Raw genomic sequence first — 20,291 nt, 5'->3', positions numbered from 1 at the left:
TCTAAACATGCAGCAAGAGAACAAAAAAGCCACTTGGGGCATTTTTTTATGCAGTTATCCCCTTTTGCCCATTGAGTGCTATGGGTAGATAGTTTATTCATTGATTAGTCTTAAAACCGAGATAAAATAGATCAGGATCTAAATCCAGGATAAAATAGATAAAAGAAAACACAGTAATAAAATACATATAAGGTGTGCTATGAAGTCTACGTGCTTTTTCAGGAGGCAACTAGACTTTCTTGTTTTTTTTCCTTTGAAGACATTTTGCTTCTCATCCAAGAAGCTTCTTCAGCTTTGACCGGATGGTGGGGAATGGAAGGATTTGTATTTCGGGGCAACATGAGAATTTCCATAGATGTCTAGTTGGTTTCCTTTCCCAGACAACCCGAATCTCTCCTGGTAAAAAGCCGTGGGCATTTGTACCCTTTGACTCACACAATTATCCTTGAATTTTGCTCCCTGCATAACCACTAATTTCCTGCAGCTTTGTGAGCATTAATTTGTCTCTAAGATTGACCAAGATTTAACTTTCCTCAAGAGATCAAGACATCTTATCTAATATATTTTCCTACAATTTACTGTTCTGGTTCCTAGAGCAGGATATCCCATATTTCCTTGCCATTATTCTCGCCTCATTTACCCAAGGAGTGGCCTCTGTCCATAGTCAAACCCTTGTTCAGTCTGATTTCATACACAGCATTGCGTGATCTACCAAGCTGTAAGACCTTGCAGGAGAGGGTAAGGGTTTGTATGTGAATGGATGTTTTTGAAGTTATGATTGGTTTAGCAGATAATTTAGAGCATTGCGAAGCCCAGGAGAATCACTTAGTTGCCTTCTAAATCTATTCTTGTACAAAATTATTGTGAACCCAGGACTCCTAATAACCACTACGTTGTTAATTTATTTGGCCATAGCCACAATTAGATATATCACCCAGAGACTATTTCTATGTAAGATTGTTCAGAATAGTGTAGAAGCATTTGAAGGTTGATTTTTGTTTAGTTGTTCTTTGTTTTACTTTGCAATTCATAATCTAACTATGACTATAAACAATATGACCTTTAGCAATGAATGTACCTGACCCAAACAGTATCAAAGATGTGTTACATATGTTTACATCTCTCACCTTTGCTTGAGGCAATTAAAGTCTGAAATGAAAAGACAATGACATATTTTCACATATTTATGGAGTGAGAACTATAATTCTATAAATGACATAGATCTATGCTCTGGGTGTGTTAAACCAGAACCAGTTTCATTCTACTTTTTTTACACTCAGAGATTTATACTTCGATAATTGTACAGTAAGTGAATAAAACTGGCCAAATGTAAATGGATAAGTCTATCAGTTGCAAAACTGTAAAAGAAAATAATCTGAAAAGTACATGGCTATGTATTATGTGCAAAATATACCAGGCAGGATAATTTTTTAAAAAATTCTACTCTTATTTTAAAAATGTGTCAAGGAGAAAACATTGCAGCTGATATCAGTTCTTAAAATGCTTGTCAGATAAAAGAAATGCATGGAGTTAAATGTGGCAGAAATAAATTTCCTTCAATAGGTGTAAGAATCCAAGTCCTCTGGCACAGATAAAGTGCTATAAATGAGCAATAATTCGGGGTGACATTGTTATAAAGCAATATAAGTACAAGGTGAACTCATCTGCATGCAATTATTCACATTGTTTAAATTGTGCTGATCTATCAGAAGCTACTTCTACTTAACTGCTTCTATTTTACTTTTAATATTTCAAATAATTTCAAGGTTGCTAGAAGCTGTGGTTCTATATAGCTAAGGGTGGGGGGTTTTCTCCTGAATCCTATCCTTAACTTCCTTTGTAAGAGCAGAGCTAACAACATCCATCTCTTGTTTTTATTAGATGAGAATGTGCTGTTCCTATTTTAGTTTCATTTCCTGTACTAAAATGCATTATCTTCCCCAACCATAATTCCGGTTAACGAGGAACAAGATTAGTCAGTGGTAATGACTAATTAACAGTTACTGACAGCATTTAAATTGTCTAAATTACAGGCCAATCCTACAGTCTTGATATGTGAGGCAGTCACTATCCCATTGCTACCGCTAGCCTAGCATAATCATCATTGAATCAGTACCAGGCCAGGAGTACAAGAAGCAAAATTTAATCTGTCGACACAATCACTCCCACAACATTCTTTGCTGCTACTCATGCAATTACACAAATCCTGTCTCTGTATTAGTTATATATCAGAAGCAACAAGTATATGATGAAGGCTGAAAATTCAAAATACAGCATGAAAATTCACCAGCAGTTGCACATAGCAATAGCACTTAGACTTATATACCACCTCATAATGATTTTACAGCCCTCTATAAGCGGTTTACAGAGTCAGCCTATGGCCCTCAACAATCTGGGTCCTCAATTTACTGACCTTGGAAGGATGGAAGGCTGAGTCAACCTTGAGCCTGTGAGAATCGAACTCTAGATGGTGGGCAGAGTTTTAACCTGCAATACTGCATTCTAACCCCTGTACCACCACATATTTTCTCAAAATTCATATTTTTGAGTGCTGTTTTAATTTACACATTTTCCAGCAATCTTCTTTTAAAAATGGCTTTCTATACATTTTCCCTCTGCATTTGCATTTTGTGCATACTTCTGAATATCTGAGGATCAGTAATGCTGCAGCTATAGCCTCATAAGTGCCAGCTCTGCATTTTTCATCCCATTGACCACAAAGAGATTCTCTGTTTCTTCCCATCTTTTCTTTCTCTGCTCTGCTTTCTCCTAGTCGAAAGATTGTTGAATTACTGGGCTTCAACTATCTGAAGATTTCAGCCGTGGAATCATCCCAAAGTTTAAGAAGTATGCATATGGCAAATATATATAAAACTTTGGTGGTGGGGGAGGGAGGAGTGTTTACCATTCCTTGTTAAAGGATGGAATTGTTTATTGTCTGTCTTTATTGTCTATCAATAGCATAAGCTTCTGAAGCCAATGGAGTTGCATCAGAGAAGTGAGAATGACAGCATCCACTGAGCCTTTGAAATCTGCAGGGCAAATGTAAGAAAAATGAGAACCTCACTGATGGATTTCCATGCTGGGGAGAAGTATACCCATTTCATAATTCTCTGCCTTGAACTCTGGAAGATGCACAGAGGCAGCCTGACAGGAAAACAGCAAGGTTCCTCACTGCTCTAGCTGCTGTAGACTTTTCATATGATGTGCATGATGTTCAGGGAGAAAAACCTTGCTTAGGCATGCCTTGCCTGTAAGAGTAGGAACAAGTATGGAGAAGGTGGATTCTTCAATGATCCAGTGAAGAAATGCCAATTATCAGGACCGTTTGCCTCATGCACTTTCTGCACTTGGACATGCTCATCAAGTAGTCAATGTTCTGTTTGGGACAAAGGTATACTGGAAATGTATGGGCCTTTTCTGGTCTACTCTTTGGTTTATCTTGGAAACCGAAACAAGTTGTAATTGAATCGTCAGTCATGTCAACAGGAAAACAGTATGCCTGACAATCAAAGACCCTACACTCTCCATTTATTCACTGACATACAGGAGGAGATTTTGTGATCTCTTTCTGCACAGTCCATCATGTTGGACATTATTACCACTCACGAGAGAGAAGAGCAGGACCTTTCTGTCCAACATCTGAAAATTCTGGCCATACATCCCCTTTTCCTACAAACCTTACAATATGCTTTGAGAATCTTTTCTAAACAATTTTTTTTTAAAAAAATTCTGAGGTGGGAATTCTGTAAAGGATCTAAGAAAAAGAAAGATGTTTATCTGCCTTTATTTTTGTTCTCACTGATTGTTTTGTCTGTGTAATATTTTCTGTCCCGTCTTTGAGACTAATCCAGCCACAAGTTTCCCCTCTGTCTTCTGCCTTCACACTGGTATAACACTATATTGCCCTGTCAATATAACATTTCCCCACCAGTGCAGTGATGCAAGAGGATTTAGGAGTCATCTAGTCACTCACCCAGCCACCCAGGAGAGGATCAGGCTTGGAACAACTTGCAAAATTAATGACAAGCTAATCAAATTCAATTTTGCCCAGTTTCTTATTTTCCAATAAGTCCCTTCCATGTTTGCAACTGTTTGCAATTTACTTTTAAAACTGCCTGAAAGATTTCTAGTCATGAAAAGCCACAACTGCACTGCTTAAGACTAGTAAGGCCAAATCAGTTCCACTGCAACATGTAGTTCTCTCATGTTCCAGAGAAGAAAATGATACTCTTTGGATGAATCTTCATTTACATCTGCAGTACAATCACAAGTTGGATTTTATTCCTTTGATGTGCATCATTAACTGTATTAATACTAGAACATGAATCAATCTTGGCCTCTGTCTCTCCCTCTCTCTCATTCAAAATTCTGAAATTAATGAGCATTAGTGAGGTTTTAATATGGCCAAGTACTTCTAAAAATTTCATTTCCACAAAAAAGGAGAACAGTTTAGTGGGAAGCTTAAACTAAAATGTAAGCTGATTTTCCCAGGAAGCATTTAAACAAAAAGGAACATCTGAGCCAGCTTAATTCACAAGGCACCTGGAAGATAATAAAAATGAATGTTTATGATTATTAAACAATATTTCAAAGCTGGAACGCATTCATGCATACTGCTTTATGTAAAGCCAACTTCCTTAATGGCTTTTAGTTTGGCAGTTGGACAGTTCACTGTCAGCAACAGCTAGTGAATGCTTCCTAGGTCCTCCACGGCCAATCCGCTGCAGCCATCCCACCACGGCCATCTTCCTGCAGCCAACTTGCTGCAGCACAACTCACCACAGACAACGTGCTATGGGACAACAACTCACTGTGGACAATTCCATGTGGGATAACATGATAAATGTTACCTGCCACTGTTTCTTTGACATTATTTTCATTTTTGTCAATGGAAATAATGCCGAAGAAACAATGGGGGATAACATTTATTGCGTTGAACTATTCCACGTGGAATTGTCCCACGGTGAATTGTCCCTCAATGAGTTGGCCGCAGCGAGATGACCACAGTGGGTTGTCCCATTCCACCTCAAAGATGGCACTATTTGACCCACAGCTCTTACCAACTAGGTAGAAACCATGGAAACCATGCTCTCATGCCATTTAGAACTTTACAGGTGATAACCAGCATATTGAAGCATATTGGAAAACACACTGAACACCTGTGCAGCTTATGAAGCAGGGGTGTCATCTGAGCATGCTGAGACAGGTCCACCACTAATCATGCTGCTGTATTTTGGACCAGATGAAGCTTTTGAGTGGTTTCCAAGGGCAGCCCCATGTAGAGTGCATTGCAGTGGTGGATCCAACGAGTGGCAAGGCCTTGATTCCCTGCTGGAGGGTGCCACAATCTAGAAAGGGTGCAACTAGTGGCACCAGATGGAACTAGCTTCCCTCCGTGGTTTGTGCAGGAGCTGTGAGGGGTCCCCCCAATTCCATATTCTGTATTCTCAACTGTATCTTTGCCTTTACTGTTTCCCAGCCCAGCTCTTTCTCATTGCACTATCCAGAAAAAAATTGAGGATATTGATGTTAAACTTTGTCTGCTTATATGCCATTTTTTTCAGTTCTTTCAGTTGAGTTCATATTCTTCCATTTCAGTCGCTCTCCCAACTACTCCTATTCACAAGAAGTAAGAATCCTCTTACCTAACGCTGGTTTTAGTTAGTACTTTTTTTGTAAAAGAAAAAGGTGCCGGAACTCACACATGTCATACAACCCGCCTTGCCTACCCTACAAGGTTCCATTCAAAAAAGGTGCCGGTACTCCGTTCTGAGCGTTCTATGAGAAAAAAAGCCCTGGTTTTAGTTCTCCCACTTTATAGGACCTGGCTGGTTGCACAATCAGGACAGAATCCGCCTTGCTACCCTCTGGAGCTATTTCTGCCCTGATGTCTTTATTTCACATTATAATAGCTCGGGAGATGTCCAGTTAGAGTAATGGTGGGGGAATGAGACAAACAGCATAGAGTGATGCTTCCCATACTTACTGCAGAGCCTGACTGATGGATGCTTTCCCTGAGGCTGGCAGTGTGCAGAAAGGGCTAAGAGAGGCAGGGTAGGGATTGGCAACAGGAACAGCAAATAACTTGCCCACATTGTTTGGTGCGGACTGATAGGTACAGAGCAATTTAACTCTCCAATGGGGAAAGGCGTGAAACCTATTTTAGCAGCAGAACACTAAACGACATTTCCCAAGTTGTTATAGGTAACTATAACCTCTGCATTGGCTAGATTATTTAAATGGCAACTAATGGATGTGAATTCTCCAACTTCCTGCATCAATAAAATAGGACAGGGTGCGTCCATGTATCCAATTTCTTTCTAAAGTGGAGTTACATTTCTACAAAGCTCCCAATTAATTTAGAAACGCCTCCAGCAGTCAGTTCTCTGGGAAGATACTACTCTTGCGTATGGGGTTAGAGATCAGTTCAGTTAGAGATATTGAGATGAGTTTTAGCCATGAAGAGACTCTTGTCTCTTCATGGCTAAAACATCTCTCCAATTTCTTTCAGGGCCCTCAAGGGAAGCAATCACATCTTATTTAATTAATTCCACAAATGAAGATATCACTATCTCAAACTTACATATAATCCATTTCATTGGTCAACCTCAAGTTTTGGAAAGACAAATGTACCATTTTTGCAGCATGCATAATTTGTTACCACAATTCATCTCTTCGCTTAATCAGTTTAACTCCTCTCTGCATACCCATTTTGGCTAGGGATGATACATCATTTTATCTAATGCCCCAAAGGATGATTGATCTGTGACCTGGATGATTAAGAATTTCCATAGATATCTCATCCAATTCATCTGAGAGGCATCAGGATAAAGAAAAATGCTTTTAGTGTCTCCTTTTTTTGGACTCCAGTTGTCTTTTTTAAATTTTCCCCAGATTTAATACCCAGTTTCAATATCAGTGGTCCAACGACAGGTTTAATATTATATAGCAAAAAGAAAATGTCTTCTCTCTTTACTTTGCTGTACTTCTAGTAGAGATGAACTCTGGCACCTTAAGTAGTAAAGAAATAAACAAAAAATTGAAATATAGAAATAAGAGAAAATTCTATAGGCATCATGACTGTTTCCTGCATTCTGACTCTTTTTCCATACATATTTCGGGAGAGCTGTATAGTCGAACTTGGCTGATAAAGCTAATAGTATTCACCTGCATCATAAATTTTCTATATGCCTTGCCAATAATATGCATAAATTGAGAAATTTGATATTTGCAAATCTATATGCAATTCCCAGAATTTACCTGGATGCCAGATTTGGAACTTCTGTTAATGTTCAGACTATCCTACCTTGTTTTAATCAGGGCCATGAGATCCACCAAATAGAACAGGGGTGTCAAACCGCCGGCCCGTGGGCTGGATGCATCATAGCAAAACCACGCCCACCCTATTGCCGGCAATGGCAAAAAAGTCATGATACATCGCGACATGTCACATGACGTTGCGAGTTTGACATCCCTGAACTAGAACCTTGTGCAAAAATACTTACATTTAGAAGGAAAGTTCGCTGTTTTAATCACAGGTTTCAGATGCAACATTGATTCTTGATTATCTCTAACTTTGTTCATTCTAGCAGAAGTTTAAAGCAGGAGGTAGGTCTTTTGTGGCTGCAGCTACTACGGCTGAAAAATTTGGAGTCACATATCACTATTAATTTATTGCAAACCTTAAGCCAGTCATCAACCAGTAGATTCACCTATATACTTAGGAGCAATTACAATAACTTACTCTTTTTAGCTACGTATGAACTGACTAACATATCAATGAAATCAAGTACATTTTGATTCATTATAGCTAAAGAGGGAAATTTGTAAGAAAAATTCAGCCCAGTGACAATAGGTACACAGTAACTCTTTCAGAAATGGATACGAGTAATATACATGTCAAAATATTCTCAACATGATTTAACTGTCCAGTTTGGTATATCATGGAAAGAAAAATGAACTGTTATTAAATTGCATTTCGGCCCTTATGCTATATCATGTGAAATCATTTGCTAAAACTTTTTCATTGTTCCTGCTCTAGTGAGACCCCTTAATCATTATAATATGAGAGAATTTGCTGGACCAGTTTGGGATCCTGATTTATGAATCTTAATTGTGGAAAACAAGGCAATGCTCTCCTTAAGAACTTGTCTCAAGAACAGTAATTTTCCTTCACTGAAATCTTGAAAAATCTGTTCATACAGCTGAGGAGTTGTACTATTTTGGTTTATGCACAAAATGTTAAGATTTTAATTCTATGACAGCAATCTGTTTATCCTTTCCTCAAACCACCTACCTTCCTATGGATTTATTTAGCAAAAGGACTATAAAAGACAGCTTTTCTCTTGGGGATGACAGAATAAGGTTGCACTGGAGATTCTGTCTGTGGGCATAAACAGAACAAATCAAAAGCTCGGTTAAATCTCATTTTGTTGTTATCATGTACCTTTAAAATGTGATGCAGTGAAGTTCACACATGCTGAAAAGATCACCTAATCTGAGGCAAGTATGAACGAATGCTGTCCTCAACTCAACGTTTTCACTTTCTAGTTTAGGCTGGGATGTATCTAAATCCAGTCTATGTCATTGTCATAGGATTTTCCATATTATTGTATTCCCTCTACCTTTAAAAAATGCATGAAAAATTGTATTTAGTCTTGGTTATATAAACTTTTATATGTATATAAAAGTTGTGTGTGTGTGTGTGTGTGTGTGTGTGTATATATATATATACAGTACATATACATATACATATATATATATATATATATATATATATATATATATATATATATACACATTGCATTTATATGTTTATATAAAACTTTCACTAATCTTTATCTTTTTCAAATAAATGCACTCTCTAAAACCTTGCAACTGTGCTGAAAACCATATTGTGCAGATTTTCCAAAATGATTTTTTTTAAAAAAAAATAACTTTCCCAGAATTGTGTGTGCCACTGTACTCTGCTTATTGTTGCCAAACAATGCCTGCATCCATTTTAATGTATTGCGTCCATTTATTCAGACTGAAATCTGTAGCAGATTTCATTTTCTCCCCAACTATACTGCAGAATAAATTGCCTTTTTCTCACAATCATACCTTCTAATTATGCAGGGAATTTCTTTTTTTATTCTCATGTAGATTTAACATACAAGAATTTCTTGATGCTAAAAGTGGGGCTAAGCCCTGGATGTATTTACCTGTCCTCCTGTTTCCCATGACAATCATAATTTACTGTCCGAAAACGGTGGCACCTGGCCAACCTTATCTGTGCTAGAAAGCTACGCAAGCCAATGCTGGCTAGAATTTACAAAGAAGAGTTCTGGGGAATCCCAGAGTGATAGGCTAGACTGGGAAGTTACAAAAAAGTTTCAGAAGGCAGCAATGACAAGTTATTTTTATATCGTTACTCCAGAAAACTATCAGGATGTGTCCACTCGGTCATTTAACAATGCTCAGACTTTGCAAATACTTTATTTTGGTTCTACTGTTGTGTATGAACTTGGTTTAGTCTTTAGCCTGAAACTACATTGACTTCTCCCATATTGACTGTTTGTGATAATAAACCAAAGCTTTCATCAGACTGGCTGAGGCAAGATAAAAATCCAACTAATCAAAGTGATATTTTAAAAGTGATATTTCATGTTAGTAGAATCCATGCCAAATGTTTTTGTGCTTTCCTAGAGATTAAGATTAAGGCTAAGACATATGAAGGATGGTTGCCAGAATTGGGTTTGTCTAGTGTAGTGAAAAGAAGGAGTAGGGGTGACTTGATAGCAGTGATCCAATATTTGAGGGGCTGCCACAAAGAAGAGGAGGTCAACTTATTTTCCAAAGCACCAGAAGGCAAGACAAGAAAAAAATGAATGGAAGCTAATCAAGGAGAGAAGCAACTTAGAACTAAGGAGAAATTTGCTAACAGTGAGAACAATTAACCAGTGGAATGGCTTGCCATCAGAAACTGTGGGTACCCGATCACTGGAAGAGACAGGACTTGTCTGAAATGCAGGGGCTTGGACTAGAAGACCTCCAAGGTCCCTTCCAACTCTGTTATTCTGTTAAGATGGCATACAAAACAAGTGCTACAATTTGATTAGATTGGTTCTTACCCTTCTGGCCTTTAGGAAGGACCTGAAGACATGGCTCTCTGCTGCTGTGTTTGGAAGTCCAGCAGCAGTCCTAAGCCTTTTCAACAGTTATACTAAATGGGGTATATTGCTTGTACAATATTCACCTGCTGGGTGTTTTGTGTTGAGTTTTATAAGGGTTTTAGTATAGTTGTGTGTTTGCTGTTTCTATTTATATTGTTTATTGTTCTTGTTCTTTTGAACTACAGTGAGCTGCCCAGGGTCACATATGTGAGATGGATGACTATACAGATTGAATGAATGAATGAATGAATGAATGAATGAATGAATGAATGAATGAATGAGTGAGTGAGTGAATGAATGAATGAATGAGTGAGTGAATGAGTGAGTGAGTGAGTGAATGAATGAGTGAGTGACTCCATTGCCAAGGAAGTAATAGAGGTAAGCAATGAGAGACAAGTAGAAATCATAAGTGTGAGGAATCAAGTATGCCCCTCTCTCCTGCTGCTTATCTACAGAAAACCATCTCTTCTCGAAGTTACTTCTCAGCATGATGACAGAACCTGCCTGCTTAAAAATACACATTTGTGTGCAATTTCTAGTTAAAGTACTAAGCTGTTCATAGATGGCTTCTCTCAGCTTAACTGCTGACTGAGTCATCTTCTTGTCTCCAGGCCATCAGCCTTGACCAGCTGTCTGGCAAAAAAGCATGAAGCAAACTGGGCTGCCTGATAAGGAACTGCTGTGCCTTTTCCAAGCTCCACTGGGAAGTGTCACAATGAATGAGGAATAGAAGCCACTTAAGGTCAAGATGCCTGACAGCTTCAGAAGATCCTTTGTTTTTCCTACAGTGGCCTGTTCAGCATGCAGCAGTCATTTTACCTGACTGATTCACCATGACCTGGGAGCAGCTACATCATTTAATTTAGAGGAACGGCCATATGCCATGCAGCTTTTCTTTCAGTTCAAAACTCATGCTTAAAAGCCACAGCGTGGTGCCTTCCTGTCGTTATGCAAGATAAACAGGCCCCCAAATTATCAGAGTTTGCTTGTGAACTCTGTACAGCTTGGGATGACAGAAGAGAAAAAAAACAACTATCATTTTTAATTTCAATTGATCTCTCAGAAAATGAAAACTTGTGAAACAGCTCATCATATCCATAAATTGTAACATTCGTTTCAGTGCAGCATGTACAGATACTCATCACATTATTCCTTCTTGGGGCAGCTAATTTTATCAAAAGCATGGAAATGGAAAAAAAAACAGTAAACCAGGGATGACAAAAGCAAAAGAAGTGTTGCAATAATTAATTCTGCCAGCACCATGCCGAACACCTCTTTATTCATTTTTACCTTTCCAAATCGGCCTTTCTAGCATCTCCTTCAAAGATTTTAAACTTCTCACCTCTCTTTTTTTTGTGGCAAACATATAATTTCTTCATCTTGGGCTTCATCTTCTTTTGATCCAATCCCTTTAACCTTCTATATTTATGCAGTTATTTGATCTTCATTCCTTCTCGCTATGAACCAACCACCACAATATTTTACACTCAATCTACATTCCTTCAGGACCCATTCATTCCTGGCCCTATCACCATGTCTTAACCTTACTATTTCTTATTTTACCACATAAACCTCTGTAGTATCCCATTCTCATAATAAACAACTTGTTTCTATGTTTCTCCTGACATAAACAACTCTCATTTCCATATAACAAAGGACCAAAAGCAGACATGTATATGCAGCTACTTCTGCTTCTTTAAACTTTCATTCCTTCCAACATACCCATTAATTTTTCTGTCAACAGGTGCATGTTTTAAATTTTCTCTATTCATTTTTCCATTTTTTGGTAAGCATTCTATCAACATTCATCTATTTGCTCTAGATTTTGTAAATTAAGTATAATTTGCAGTCATTTTCCTGTCAGACAAAAATTTGATACAGTCGTGCAATTGTGTTCAGAACTATACTTTTTATTACATTATACAATCTATTTGCTGGAAGTCATTCAGCTTCCCAATTACTGACACAGTATCATTTGTATAAACATAAACATCTCCAACCAACACAGTTCTAAGACCACCACAAATATTCTTTATATATTTATAAAATGTCTAGGACATTTCACATCCTTGTTTTACATTCTGGTCTATACTCAACTATTTACAAAGCCCTTCATTTATTCCTGTACACATTTTATCTCTATCATATATCACTGTTATTATATTCAGCAGCCAACCTTCAACTCCATAATTCAAACCTATTCAAGATAATATACAGTATGTTTTCATATATACAGTGTGTATGTGTGTGTGTGTCTCAACTTATGTACAATAATTTTTGACACTTTACTAATGACAGGTTGAAAAATAAAAATTTGATTTGCCTATCCCTTGTCCACTATAAAGCCACACTTCCAAATTTTGATCACTATCTCCTATACTCTTTTATTCAGTATTCTACAAATAGCAATAGTAATAGCACTTATATACCACTCCATAGTGCTTTATAGCATTCTCTGAGCAGTTTACAACGTCAGCATATTGTCCCCAACAATCTGAGTCCTCATTTTACTGACCTCAGAAAGATGGAAGGCTGAGTCAACCTTGAGCTGGTCAGGATTAAACTCCTGGCAGTGGGCAGAGTCAGCCTGGAATACTGCATTCTAACCACTTATGTGTCTCCTTCTCAGGGACACAAAACAAGTTGATCCCATGTAGGTTTTCAATTTACTCCTCCTACCTTTGTATTTATATAATAGAATAATGATGGTCCATACATGTGTGTTTGTGTGTGTCCATATAGTTTTATTAAGATTTTAAAGAGAAAATATTTTTTTAATGCAAACTAATATGAGAGGTCCCTGGTGCTCTATGGGCTTGGTTGTTTTCTTGCAGACATTTCATTTCTCATACTAGGTAACACTGATGATATTTTGAAGAATCTAACCTGTGGCTTCAAAGCTCTCCCTCCTAATCATGGGACTTTCATCTCAGATAATAATCTTGGCATGTTGAAGAAAATTTGCAGAACTTGAGGTTTTTAAATAGATGTTATAAAGAGCATTTTCAATCACTTTGAGAGATATTTTAAATTTTGAATGAATTGTCCTACCACTAGGCATCAATGTTGCTGCAATTCCAGATGATGGTACTGCAATAGCAAAAACTCTGTATCTCCTAACTTTAGTAAGAATCGAGTTGGTGACAAATGTGTTTCCAGTTCTTCCTGGTGCATCAGTGAAAATTACTGAAAAAAGATTGCTTTGCAAGCAGTTGCACATTAATCATATACTGCTCTTTGTCCATTGATTCAGAAGGAGCTCATTGTATACTACAAATTCTTACTGTTTGTCTCTCTTATATTGCAGTTCATGCAATAATTAGAGTGCCACTATTTTGATTAATTATACTGTTTGTTTGTACAATAGTCAATCCCCTTTTTTCTCTTATGCAAAATCTAAAATGTATTTCTTTAAAACAATTATATTTGTACTGTCAATCTTCAATCATGTAACAAAATATTGCTGCAAAATTTGATCCCTTACCTTCTTCCTGTTAAAGTACACCAAAGCATTCTTTGGAACATTTCTTGTGGTAGAAAATCTAGAATTTAGTCTATAAACATTATCAATTTCTTCCTCAGTATCTTCTTTTTCCCATTAAAAAAATGCCAGGGCTTTAACAATGTTTTCTCTGATATTTTCATCAGAATTCACTGGGATGCTCTAAGTCTCAAGTCTCAAAATTCCTTCTTTCACCCAATAAAGTTAGATTATCTAGTTCTCGTTCCAGTTCTCTATCTCTAACTTCTGTCTTACTAAAATTTCCATGTTGTCATTAACTTGTTTACCTCTCCAGCCATTTGCTTGCCATTCTCTTAACTTTTTTTCACCTTTACATATCTTTCATCATTCTTTTTCAAAAACTGTCACTTTATCATCTAGTTATTTAGTCAGTTTAGTATCAAATGATTCTGCTAATTTATTTCCCAATTCCTGAAACATTTTCTGAGACAAGTACAGAGTAATTGTTTTCTCTGCAGGCTGCTTTAGCAATCCTCTCTTCTTCTCTATTCTCACTGCTTTTCCAGTTGTCATTATAATGTTATAATCCCTAAAGGAAAGTATCTACAGGACAGGAAAAAAGGCAGAGTTCCCTCTTTTGTCTTTCATCTTCCTGTACCTTTCTTTTTTCTCTAATGGCACTCTGTAGTTTCAATCCATATCACAATCCATGTCTCTGTAGCAATGAGCAGCATCACAGCCTGACTCATATTGCCTTTATCTTTTATTTTGTAGAGTCATCAATTGACTGCATTCTTTAATAGTAAAGAAAAACCATTCCCGCAAAGATCTGGGTTTTTTGTCTAATTTCAATTTATTCACAAGCACTTTCATCAAAAGTAATATTTGAAAATAACTGTCCCCTTTATTCGTTTTAAATTTTCTTAGATCAGTTCCACATGTCCCCTACCTCTAGAATATTCTATAGTATACCCCATAGTCTGAGCAACCTTTTCCTAAAAAGGTAGGTTTGAAACTGAGAATAGTTGTTTAGACAGATACGGTGTCTTAAAGAGGAAGCACATCAGAATCTTTCCAAGGTTGCTATGATCATGCTTCTGAGGTGGGGGACTGACAATCTTCTGAATCTGGTTCATCATGCCTCCCCTCCTTCCAGCCTCACACTGAAGCCAAGAAAGTGCATGGCTCTAATCCACTATGGTAATGGCATAAATCATTCTATTCACTTCATCAGAGAACACATAGGCCTAAAGAAGTCCCAGATAATGCGGCCAGACATCATTCTACTCATGATTTGAACCTTCACCAATACAACAACAAGTCTTTAAGAAGAGCAACAGATGCTAAAGAAGCCTTGCCTATCTGGTTGCCTTAATGAAGCCCCAAATGTGAGCTCAGTCAGGTTCACTTGTCACCTTTTTCTTCCCAGTGTTCAAAGCTTTGTTTCTGCTGTTTCATCTCCCAGAGCTCTTTGGCAAACCAAAGGGTTAATGCACACTATGGAGACTCACAATCTTCTGTGTGTCGTGATCATGGCCCCAGAGATTTTGACTTCAACCGTCCATCATGGCTTTGGATAATCAAGGCTTTCTCATAAGGAAGTCATAGCATAGGCCAGGTTACCAGCCATATTCATATCCATACAAAACATTCCTTGCTACTGGTAAGAATAAGACCCACACATTTTGGCAATAAACCACAAATCAAACTAAAGTCCAAAGTTTTATGCAAGCTGTGCTTGTTCTATTCTGTATCAGCCAGAATCTTCTTTGCAAGCCAATGAATCATAGACTCCCTCCCACCAGCTTAGGGTACAACTGAGTTACTTGGCAATAAAGTCACAGATTTTCTGGGGAAATATTTAAACTGAACAATGGGGACAGTGAGTTAATTGACATAGAGCATTCCTGCCCCTGGCAGTCTAAAAATTATAGGATTATCAGTACATGTAACATAGATGTGTATGTGGACAAGAATATCAATCTTGCTGTTAAGCAAAATCAAGCTTTTAAAGTGAGGTCCACACAAAGTGCACCAACCAAACAGGTGGTAAGAAAATAGGGGAACTCAGGCACTATACAGATTATGTAGAAAGTAAACACAAGATCAGTCATAAAGGACTCAAATGTCTATACACCAATGCACAGAGTATGAGCAACAAACAGTGAATTAGAAATTCAGGTAAATGAGGGCAGATATGATATTGTTGCCATTACGGTAATTTGGTGGGATGAAACCCACAAATGAAACACTCAGCTAGAGGAATTTAAATTATTTAAAAGAAACAGACTAAATAAAAGAGGATGGAGTTGCTCTCTATATAAGAATTAACTACATCTCTACAGAAATAGAGCACAACAATGATGAAAACTGTCTTGAATGCATTTGTGTTAATATAAAAAGGGAAAAATGGCATTGCCATAGGTATATACTATAGGCCATCCAACCAAACAGAGGAAATAAATGAACTTTTTGCTAGTCAGTTAACTAAGGTATGTAGGAAGCACATCACAATAATAATGGGGAACTTTAATTACCCTGACATCAACTGGGATACAAATTCCTCACCAAATGGAAAATCAAACAGATTCCTAACAAACCTAGCAGACAACTTTGTCTCCCAGAGGAAATGGAACTAGGAAATCAGCCATATTGGACTTAATTCTCACTAACAGAGATGAAATGATAGAAGGTGTTGAAGCCACAGGAACCTTGGCGGGAAGTGATCATGCAATATTGGAATTCAACATTATGCAAGCACAAGCAATAGAACACAGTCAAACTAGAGTCTTGGATTTTAAGAGACCTAATTTCAATAAACTTAGAGGGAGCTTGGGAAGGATTCCATGGATGAGAGTCCTCAAGGGGGAAACAACTCAATAAGTTTGGGAAATTTTCGAAAGTGAGATTATAAAAGACTAGTGTAGCACAATACCAATGAAGAAGAAAAATAACAGTTCTCAAAAGAAACCAGCATGGCTGCATAAAGAACTCTCTGATAAATTGAAAGACAAAAAGGACAAGTATAATAAGTGGAAAGAGGGGCACATAACTAAGGCAGAATATCAGCAAATAATCCGAGACTGCAAAGATGAAGTGAAGAAAGCTAAGGCTCAAAATGAATTAAGGCTTTCAACAAAAGTCAACAATAACAAAAAAGCTTCTTTCAACATGTAAAAAAACAAGAAAAAAGTTAAGGAAATGATTGGTCCATTAGTGGGAGAAAATGGCAAGGTGACAAGCAACAGGGAGAAAGCAGAACTACTCAACTCATTTTTTGCATCTGTATTTACACAAAGAGAAAAAAACAGTCCAACCTATCAAAAACAGTACCATAAAAAACAGATTAGAAACACAAGTTAAGATAGGAAAGAAAATGGTAAGTGAGCACCTGTCCACCCTAGTTGAGTTCAAATTACCAGGACCAGATGGATTACACCCCAAGGTTCTGAAGGAACTGGCAGATGTGATCTCTGAACCACTGAACTATATCTTTCAAAGATCCTGGAGCACTGGGGAACTACCAGAGGACTGGAAAAGAGCTGATGTAGTTCCCATCTTCAAAAAAGGAAAAAAATGGATCCAGGAAACTACATACCTATCAGCCTGACCTCAATACCTGGGAACATTCTGGAAATGATAATCAAGCAACAAATCAGTGAATACCTAGAAACAAAGAAAGTCATTACCAAAAGCCAACATAGGTTTGTCAAAAACAGATCATGCCAGACAAATCTTATTGCATTCTTTGACCAGGTGATAAAATTAGTGGACCAGAGGAAAGCTGTGGATATAATTTACTTGGACTTCAGTAAGGCATTTGATAAAGTAGACCACAACCTACTACTTGATAAGATAGAAAATGTGGGTTAGACAGCATCACCACCAGATGGATTCCTAGTTGGCTGACCGGCCGTACTCAGCATGTGGTCCTCAATGGAACTGCATCTACATGGAGGGAAGTGTGTAGTGGGGTACCCCAGGGCTCTGGTCTGGGCCCTGTGCTCTTCAACATCTTCATCAGTGATTTGGATGAGGGGATAGATGAGGCACTCATCAAATTTTCAGATGACACCAAGCTGGCAGGAATAGCCAACACTCCAGTAGATAGGATTAAGATACAGAAGGATCTTGACAGACTTGAACATTGGGCACTATCTAACAAAACGAAATTCAATGGTTGAAAAAAGTAAGATTCTACACTTAGGCAAGAAAAACCAAATCCACAGGTATAGTATAGGTGGTACCTTGCTCAATAGTAATAACTGTGAGAAGAATCTTGGAGTCCTAGTAGACAATCACATAAATATGAGCCAGCAGTGTGCTGCAGCTGCCAAAAAGGCCAACACAGTGCTAGGCTGCATTAACAGAGGGATAGGGGACTGGAGGCTAAAACATATAAGGAACGGTTGCTGGATTGGGTATGTCTAGTTTAATGAAGAAAAGGATGATAGCAGTATTCCAATAACTCAGGGGCTCCACAAAGAAGAGGGAGTCATGCTATTCTCCAAAGCACCTGAAGGCAGGACAAGAAGCAACGGATAGAAACTAACCAAAGAGAGAAGCAACCTAGAACTGAGGAGAAAATTCCTGACAGTTAGAACAATTAACCAGTGGAACAACCTGCCTCCAGAAGCTGTGAATGCTCCAACACTGGACGTTTTTAAGAAATGGACAGCCATTTCTCTGAAATGGTATAGGGTTTCCTGCGTGAGCAGGGGGTGGACTAGATGACCTCTAATGTACCATTATTATTATTATTATTATTATTATTATTATTATTATTATTATTATTATTATTATTATTTGCAATCTTCAGCCATACACTAAAGCATACACCAGTCTATCAGAGGAAACAAATTAATAACCTCTAATAACTTGAGGTTCCTTTTTCCTGAAGTGCATGTATTACCCTGCTACATATTGCATAATTCCAATCAAGTTAATGAAATTTAAGTAGCATAAATTTATATAGAAGCCTTATAATAAACCAATGTATTTAACATATGAAGATGTTTAATAACTAATTTATATATTTAATAATTAAAGTTATTGAAGACAGTGTACAGAATTATTTCGCTTCCCACTTATTCTTACAAATAACCCTGCATGGTGGGTTAGATTTGGTCATCCCTCAATAAGACTGGCTATGTGGGGATGGAAACCTGACCTAGTTGCTCTAGGTTTCTATTACACTGACTCTCATAAAATTAATTCAGTCTAATACTGTATTAAATTAATGAGGCATTTAAATTTTCTGATTTTGATATCTGATTCCCAAAGTACATTTCATTTGCTTAGAAGGATTCACTGGGTAATTATGTATGCAACATTTATAGTTGAAGAGAAACCTTCTGTGCAATGGTAGCTTTTGACAAACATAGAACTGGTTTTTTAGTTAAATTACCTTAAAACCCAATCTTACAACTTTGGAAGTGCTAGTTACTAACTGTAGTCTCATCAAATATTTTGGGTACTTTTATGAATTGGGAATGTATTGAAAACTCTGCTATTTGAAGCTTACAAGGTATTAACATTTAAACATATTCCTAAGGTTAATACATAAAAGTGTTCCCTGAATAATAGTTTTCCTGAAACATGACACCATTCTGTCTTATTCAATTTTAAGATCGCTAAATATGTTTTCAAGTGATCATCTGAAAAAAGAAGATAGATTTTTCTTTGCTCTCTTTCCAAGCTAGAAACCTCAATTCATTATTTTACTTAATATAGCTTTCATTTCACAGCAGTGGTTTTCCTGAAAGTAGTTAGATGATTATTAATGCTTTAAAAAAACCCAATGTTTTTGGCTACGAAATTAATATATTCTATGTAAAGCAAGGAAAGCAATCTTAAAGAAAACAATATCAAATTATTTTTCTTGCTTATGCTTTATTGCAAAAAACCCTTTGCACTGTGAAATCTACCTTTCAGAATTACCAGAACAAATTCTTAGTTTAGAGCATCTAATACTATTTTTACAGAAATTCCTTGCACATATTATCAACATCATTACTTTGCTTTGAATCTCTGCTGGTAAAGAAAAAAAACATTCCCCCCCCAATGTTTTATGGTCTTTCTTGCTCTGTATATGATAGGCAAGCAAAGAAATCAGATAAAAAAGCAGTGATGCTAACCTTCAGCTTTGTTGTTCTGAGCATTTTCTGATGACATCTTGTCAAAAAATGTTTTGCCACCTTTTGCTTCTGGGTTTCTCACAGGAATGATGGAAATGCTCCCAGGCTGATTTTTAAATGCCCGTGATGGCAAACTTCTTTCAAAGTCTACTTCCTGTTGGAAGACATTAAGGGGATGTATATTAAAACCTATCAGTAGGAAACAGACATGGGGAGGAGGAGGATGTGAAGAGGTGAGGGAAAGAACAGTAGATTTCCATTACAAGACTAATGTTTTTGCTGTTTCAGGAGAAATATCTGCAATATTACAGAGAGTTACAAATCTACTTTTGCAGTCAACTTATATTTCAACATCTAGAGACGGGGCTGCATTTTCACGCGGTATTCTTTCATGCAGTTTTTTCACTGCCGTTCCTACAGTAAAATAGCCACAGTGATTTAAAAAAAGACTCATAAATTTTCTGCAAAGCTGTAGCCACACTGTAACTTCTTTAAAAGTTCGATGTATGGGGATAGTGACAATCTTCTGAACAC

At 37.2% G+C, this 20,291-nt stretch overlaps 1 protein-coding gene across 1 annotated transcript in view; it reads right to left on the bottom strand.

Annotated features, from left to right (window-relative positions):
- Positions 1–19,829, bottom strand: part of XIRP2 (xin actin binding repeat containing 2) — a 142,931-nt gene extending 123,102 nt beyond the window's left edge. The window contains exon 1 of the mRNA XM_083365366.1: positions 19,758–19,829. Within this exon, the coding sequence (XP_083221492.1) occupies positions 19,758–19,794 (37 nt within the window). The 5' untranslated portion in view covers positions 19,795–19,829. The remainder of the gene's footprint in view (positions 1–19,757) is intronic.
- Between the last annotated feature and the right edge of the window lie 462 nt (positions 19,830–20,291).

This window comes from Vipera ursinii (assembly GCF_947247035.1).
Source record: "Vipera ursinii genome assembly, chromosome: 1".
NCBI lineage: Eukaryota > Metazoa > Chordata > Lepidosauria > Squamata > Viperidae > Vipera > Vipera ursinii.
The sequence above is the reverse complement of the archived record's forward strand: the minus strand, read 5'-3'. Positions and strand labels throughout refer to the sequence as shown.